The following is a 7,500-nucleotide window of genomic DNA, read 5'->3' as shown; positions in this document are numbered from 1 at the left end:
CCAGTGTCCCCAATGTCACCTTGAAAAAGCATTGTTGTGCTTTTGAGGATAACGAAACAATCAAAAAAGGAAAATATGACAAAACTAAACATCCCGGAGGGGTTGAGATCTATGACCTCCTCCCCGATCTCTCCGCCCCCTCCCCTCTCCCTCCGTTTTCTTCGCGGCAGTCGCAGATCTCCGTTTTTTTTTTCCAGATAAAAAGAAAATTACAAAAAAATAAGACAGGGTGGAGACGGCGGGGTAAACAGTAATGACAGTGACAGTAAGAAGGGATAAAAAGATGCTCCGGGTATCGGGATTACTTGGATACAGCACCACAGCTCTTAATGTCAGTTTACGAACCAAGAAAAAGGAAAAAAGCACCCGCTTTGTGAGGTCCTCGATTCTACTGGGACGAAGGGGAACGCGTCTATGAAACATCGGGGATGTTCAGGGACGGGACTATTCAGGAAAAAGGGGCGTTTTTTATTTCTTTTTACACAGGTTACCATTTTCCCTGTTTGTTCGTTTATTTTCCCTTGTGCTCTGAACGGTAAAAGGAATCACTTTCAGTTCCTTTCCACATTCTGGAACCAACGGCTGATTGGCATCACCCCCTGTTAAGCCCACAGTCTCACAAAGTTCACCATTATGGTGTCCTCCACTGTCTTTCCTGGTCGGGCATCCTGTCCCCTCTTTTATTTATTATATTTACAATGAAATTAAAATGAGGGAAAAAAAATCCTTCTCGAAAAGAGTTTTTCCCCTCTTCCCCTTTTCAAGTCACATGGAGGCAGTAGATGGGCGAGGGAGGGAGGGGCGGGGCGGGGCCAGGGGGGCGGGGTTAAGCATCCCTCATTATCCCGAGTTATTATTATTATTTTTTTGGCACAGATTGAGCTCTCCAATGTCCTTTCATCCACACTACCGAGGCCATTCCAATACTGCCGTTTTCCCCTGGAACTCGCAGAACTAAAACTGTTCCTCCAAACGTAGCATTCCTGGCTCATATTTGTTTCGAAAACAACAACAAATGAACAAAACAACAAAATGAACATATTAATCGACGCACCCCGACAGGCACGTTAAACAAAGCACAGAGAGACATGAACACGCTCCGGAGCTCACGATTCAAGTTATTTAGTCTTTAGTTCAGACAACACGGTTTAGTTAGGAGAGGATGTAGAATGTTTCTATCTTCCATCTACAGTCTCATGGCTTTCTGTTTCACTGGCTTCATGTTCATAGAGACAGACAGCTTCTGTTGGACCAGTGGTTCTCAAAGTGTGGTCCGGGGGACCCCCAGGGGTCCTTGGGGGGGGGGGGGGGGGGGGGTCTGCTATCCGATCAACAGGCTCGCAACGCGTGGTTGTGAGTGTGTAGATCGACTATTTTCACAACATTGTTGACAAATCTTGACAAAATGTCCGCAGCCAAATGCATTGACTTTGGGGGTCCTTGACTCGAGGTTTGAGAACCACTGTCTTCGGCTGTCTGCCTGAGTGTGTGTGTGTGTGTGTGTGTGTGTCTGTGTGTGTGTGTGTGTGTGTGTGTGTGTGTGTGTGTGTGTGTGTGTGTGTGTGTGTGTGTGTGTGTGTGTACATGAGAGTAATACAGCAACAGTACCATGACACACACTAATCACCATGTTAGATGATTATGACTATTTTACAGCCTATGCCTCATGGGTTCAAGAATGAAACACACATGATCAATATTTACAGCCTGTACAGTGTGTGTGTGTGTGTGTGTGTGTGTGTGTGTGTGTGTGTGTGTGTGTGTGTGTGTGTGTGTGTGTGTGTGTGTGTGTGTGTGTGTGTGTGTGTGTCTTGAACGTAATGTGCTCTATCAGGGGAATCAAGTGGCACGGCTCAGTGTAGTGCCAGTATTCTCCAGCGGAGGGCAGTGTACAGTGGGAGGGGGGCCTTGGAGGAGGAATCCAGTTTTCAACAGATGGAGAGTGAAGCCATAGGCAGAGTGGTTCTCAAAGTGTGGTCCGGGGATCCCCAGGGATCCTTGAGGGTGTTCCAAGGGGTCCCCTTACCCCCAGCTAAATTATTGTTAGTTGGGAACCAAATGGACCCTTGCAGGTCTGTAACTCTGAGCGTGTACAAATGGAACCAAATGGACCCATTTGGTTCCATTGGTACATGCTCAGAGTTATGGGGGTCCGTGGCCCTGACGCATAACAAACCTGGGGGGGGGGGTTTCCTTGAAATTCAAACGTTTGAGAACCACCGCGGTAAGCTAATGGTGGAATGGAGCATTTTAGTGCCAGCGTTCCCTGGCGTGAGAGACTGAGTGGAGGTGGGTCATATTAGATGTTTGAAGAGCACTCCAAGGCAGTGGATGCTTGGTGCTTCGTCTGAGTTGAGTCCAGGGTTTGTGGGGTTCCGGTGAATCGACGGGGGTTGGTTGGTTGGTAGTACGTTCCCCGAACGGTTCTTCCGAGATCCGGGGTTTGGTCCTTGGAACGCGTTGTTGGCTCCTGTTGAGGGGGATTTTCTTCAGGCTTTCATGGTTCAGTTTGTGGGAGCGGGTTGGTGTGTTGTGGTGTGGTGGTGGTGGTGGTGGTGGTGGTGGTCGGTTGGATTCTAGTGGACGGAGGATTGCGGCCGGGCGGCGGGGTGAGGTCGGCTGGCCGGGTCGAGCTGGTCGTTGGGAACGGAGCGTCGGTTCTGGTCGGGTCGGCTGGTGGCGAGGTACTTGGCTCTCATACTGGAGGTGTACTGTGAGGAGGAGGGGGGGGGGGGGGTCACATCGGAGAGGTGAGAGAGAGAACGGAGAGAGAGAGCAGAGGGACGAGGGGAGAACAGAAAAACGTGTGAGAGAGCGAGAGAGTGAGAGACGGAGGAGGAGGAGGAGGAGGAAGAGGAAGGCAGCGAGCGGAGGAGACCAGCGGAGGAAGAGAGCAGGAGATGAGATGTGAAGAGATGGAATGAGGCTATCAGTCTGAGGCAGGGAGGAAGACGGAGAACAAAAGAGAACTGTGGGGGGGGGGGATACAACGAGAGGGTGAATGAATAAATACAGTATCTGTATTATGGTCAGCCTCTATCGACGCTGTAGAACAGGAATGGTTTAGCAATGAAACACAATGACAAGGAAGGAGTGAAAAACGTTTGAACAATTCATGAAGAAACTTGCTTGTTCAGCTAGTCATCTGCAAAAACTGTGTATGTGTGTGTGTGTGGGGGGGGGGGGGGGGGAAATAGACAAATTCTGCCACTTGCAATGTGCACTGTGAGGTGTTGTTTTGCGATTAATTGTCCGCTTAACTGAAACACTTACAGTACATGCATGTGCATTTGATGAAGCAAAGGGGAATGGCTGCGAAGAGTGGAGAGAGAGAAACTTGGGAATACGATAGATAGATAGATAGATAGATAGATAGATAGATAGATAGATAGATAGATAGATAGATAGATAGATAGATAGATAGATAGATAGATAGATAGATAGATAGATAGATAGATAGATAGACAGACAGACAGACAGACAGACAGACAGACAGACAGACAGACAGACAGACAGACAGACAGACAGACAGACAGACAGACAGACAGACGTGATGCATGTTCTTTTTTTTTGGCACGTGTGACATCGTGACAACACACGAGGCAGACTCAGAAATACACACACACACACACACACAGTTGAAATGCTCTCACCAGTCATTTGGACAGCCAGGGGGTTGGTTACAAACACTCAGTATATGACAGCAGATTAGCGGTGGTCATTGTAAATTGTATTAATTTGAATCATATATATATATATATATATATATATATATATATATATATATATATATATATATATACGCATGAATTAATTAAGTGGTTATTTTAAATTAGGAGGCCTGGACCGTGGTTTGCAGTTAGTGCTCTAGTTCTGATGTAGAAGGTTAGCCTGGTATGAGTTAGTGCTCTCTAGTAGAGGAGCTACAGATGGAAGAAACCTGGGACACGTGGCGGAGAGGCTGGTGACAGCACACCCGGGCCACTGACAGCCTGAACGGTGTCCCATTTTTGCTGCAGGTTAGCAGGAGAGGTGGGAGACATTATGCTCTTTGTTAAGAAGAACGTTGGATGGTGGTCCAGTCATGACAGTGACGGTGGTGATGGGGAGAGAAGGGGGGGGGGGGCGGATCGGTACAGATACACCTGGGACACATCATGCACCTGGAGCTGAAGATACACAGAGACACACTATGGCGGTGAGGGGTGGGGGGGGGTATAGACAGTGGTTTCGTCTGAAGGGTCCCGGGGCCCGGGGTTATAAGTATGTGCGATTCTCGGAACTCGACCCTGCCTGGACCGCAGGGCTCCGCCAGGGCGACATGGAGCGAGGACACACACAGTAGCTGGCTACGTTTCACATCGACTCACTAGTGCTGCAGGCCCAGAGGGACGTTTACCGAGATGCTGCATCAAACACCTGCCACTGGACTCAGGCTTGGCCGAGTTGAAACGTGAATCACTCTGCGAGATCTGGCTGCACTCTGTCAAGCGCTACAAATACAAGTGTGTGTGCTTGTGTGTGACTGTGTGTGTGCGCACTTCAGACATCAATAAGACGGCCGAACCAGGTTTGTCTTTCCAATAACACTTGGAAAGTAGTCAAATCTACAAAAACTACAAATCCCATCTACTGGGTACGACAACCCCTCCTCGTACCGTGCTGACGTAACGCACAGCAAAACCAACCAGGATTTTGTTTTACATCAGAAATAGATTATATGCAAATATGGAGGGGAATGAACACGTATTAGACCGGCTCAACAATTAAAATAGGCATGAAAAACGGTCATGGTCGAGGCTCTCTTTTTGTGCAGTTTCTGCGAGCAGCAGTCTGCTTTTAAACACCCCTGTTATCCCAGGCTGCCAAAATGACCTTCACAAAGGAGTTCCGTTCTAGGATGAGCAGAGTGGATACTTGCAGTGGTGTAGGGGATAGGGTGCTACATTCCAATATCCACACTACTAGCACGCAGGGCCGGCCCTAGGATTTTCGTGGCCCTAAGCACGATTTTTTTTGGTCCCACCCAAACACCCCCATTATAAAATCATTGTCATTTTTTATTGCATACTAAAATAATAACGCTAGTTTTGGATATGAGATACATGACATAATTACAATATGAAAGTAAAAATAAAAACAATTAAACATTTTTTTTTTTTTTTTTTGGCCCCCTAGTGGTTGTGGCCCTAACGACCGCTTATATTGCTTATGGCAGCGGCCGGCCCTGCTAGCACGATATAAAACATCATAAATAGACGAGTGCGCGGACGCGGCCTTTGTGACTGGCGCCGCTGTAAAAAAAAGAACTTTATGAGGTTTTCCAGGTCTTAAATTCGTTAGCAGCCGTAGTGTGGGTATTGGAACATAGCCAAAGGGGGAGAGTGTGTACTAGAAAGTGTGCACTTACAGAGGGTGGAGGGGACTCCCTGCCAATCAGGGGGGTGTTCTCACACCGAGGGTTCTGAAAGTTTGCATTCTGGCTCCTGCATTATAGAATAAGAGGTTACTGCATGTGGGCCACCCTACAGCGGCCGCTCAGAGCATTGGTCAGAATGTGACCCGTGGTCACAACGAATCAACTGTAATGCTTAACATTAAGGCCTTTATTTACATTGTCCAATATCGATGTTTGGATTTTTGGAACCGCCTTCATATTATGGAGAAGTATGTAACATCGTAACTAGCACAGCGACCACTAATCTTTGCAATTATAGTCTCAGCCTGGGACACTGGTTGAGTAGAAACATTGCGATAGTACATGACTGAAACAGGTCGTTGATACCATTATATAAACGCATGGATTAGAAAATGACGCAACCATGTCATGCATATTTTTAAAAACTTGATATCAATGATAGTTTGAGGTTTCATAAAATATTTCAAAAATTGTTTCCGGCAATATCGTTTTTTTCAGCATACAAGTGATGTTACCTAAACGTAGATTTATCCTGGCAACATATTGATTGTGCTAGATCACATTGTAGCAGGCAGTGGCGGCATTAAGATAAACAGTGTTGCACAATGCTCACTAACTCAAATTCTGTGTGCTTGAAATCAGGGCAGGCAATTCCTGTATTCCTGTCGCAAATTGTCAAGGCAAGCAGTGTGAAATCTTTCATTTATTGAGTGCCCAACTCATTTGCTCTGTAAGTGGGTTTTGTGCTGACAGGCAGTTTGTCTAACGGCCAAGGAGAAAACTAATGAAGGGTGCTAACTGGACTAATGTCGCTTTCAGACTGTATGATACCGGCACAACTCAACTCTACTCGCTTTACTTTGTTTTCCACTGCAGATAGGACGTCCTCAATGTCATCATAGCGAAACCTGATCCACTAATAAGGAGAGCTGAAGTTAAAGCTAATGCTACGCTAATTCTGACTGAAAGTTATATCTAGTTCACTATTATGATATTCTATTTCCCCTATACAAACCTATCCACCTTCCATTCCATGCAATATAGGGGGAAGACCATAGACATGGCCATATAGACATAATAATTAAATCACCCTAGTTACAGTAGTCTGCAGTGTTTTTGAGATCCGACGGGGGAAATGCAGGCGTCAAAGACATTTCATGTCAACTTTAGGTATCGCCTGAGCTCACTTGGGACCCCAACGACGGAGGCCATACCAAAAAAACGACTATGTACTTCAGAAAACCTAAAAAGCGTAGAATCGTAGAGTAAGTCTTAATTGAGTTGAGCCGGTACCACACAGTGGAAAAGTGCCAAAAGGGACAATAATGCTAACAACGTGTCACAAAGGACATGCTAACATAGCAGGCAGCTAACTACCCTAACCTACGTACATAGCAGGCAGTGTGCTGTAGCTCAGCATGGCTGACAGTCTATAGGTCATATAGCGAGCAGGCAGTGTGTGGATCCCTGCTAGCGGCCAGCTAGCGCGGTGGGTGCTAAACTCACATGTACTCAGTGACGGGGGCATTGCTGACAGTGTGGGCGGTAGCGGGCAGGCTAGCTTCGCTACCGTAGCTGGACCCACAGCTGTAGAGACTGGGCATGTGAACGCGGTACAGGTTATCGTGCACGCCACCGCCGCCGCCGCCGCCCCGCGAGGCGCCCGACTCGTCCTCTCCGTCTTCCTCATCCGTCCTTGGATTGGTCAGGGGGCCGGGGTTAAGGTACAGAAGGGGGCGTGGGGGGAGGGGGGGATGAGGACAGGGGGATGGGGGGAGGGGGGGGGGGTATATCCGAGAGAAACAACAGTGTAAACAAGTGGTTGAAAAGGATGTTAAGGAGGAGAGGAGGGAGAGGTGCCGTACTGTACTTCGTCACCCGACCCTTTCAACAAATGTCGCTATAGACAGAAAGAGAAAGAAGTAGAAGCAGCAGTTTTCCAGTTTTTCAGCTGACAATACGTCATTTTTTTTGTCGAGGGGAAAGGCTCGTGCGACGAAGTAGAAAGCCCCACACACTGCAAGGTCGTTTCATTTCATGCCTCCCGGCCCCCAAATGCTGCTGAATAGAAAAGGAAAGTC

At 47.5% G+C, this 7,500-nt stretch overlaps 1 protein-coding gene across 1 annotated transcript in view; it reads right to left on the bottom strand.

The window, feature by feature from the left end:
- Window positions 1–791: 791 nt before the first annotated feature.
- ttyh3b (tweety family member 3b) overlaps window positions 792–7,500 on the bottom strand; it is a 58,490-nt gene continuing 51,781 nt past the window's right edge. The window contains 3 exon segments of the mRNA XM_080447618.1: window positions 792–2,711; window positions 5,411–5,486; window positions 6,926–7,114. Coding sequence (XP_080303744.1) covers window positions 2,577–2,711; window positions 5,411–5,486; window positions 6,926–7,114 — 400 coding nt within the window. The 3' untranslated portion in view covers window positions 792–2,576.

This window comes from Gymnoscopelus braueri (assembly GCF_963280865.1).
Source record: "Gymnoscopelus braueri genome assembly, chromosome: 2".
Lineage (NCBI taxonomy): Eukaryota > Metazoa > Chordata > Actinopteri > Myctophiformes > Myctophidae > Gymnoscopelus > Gymnoscopelus braueri.
This window is presented reverse-complemented; position numbering and strand designations above follow the sequence as displayed.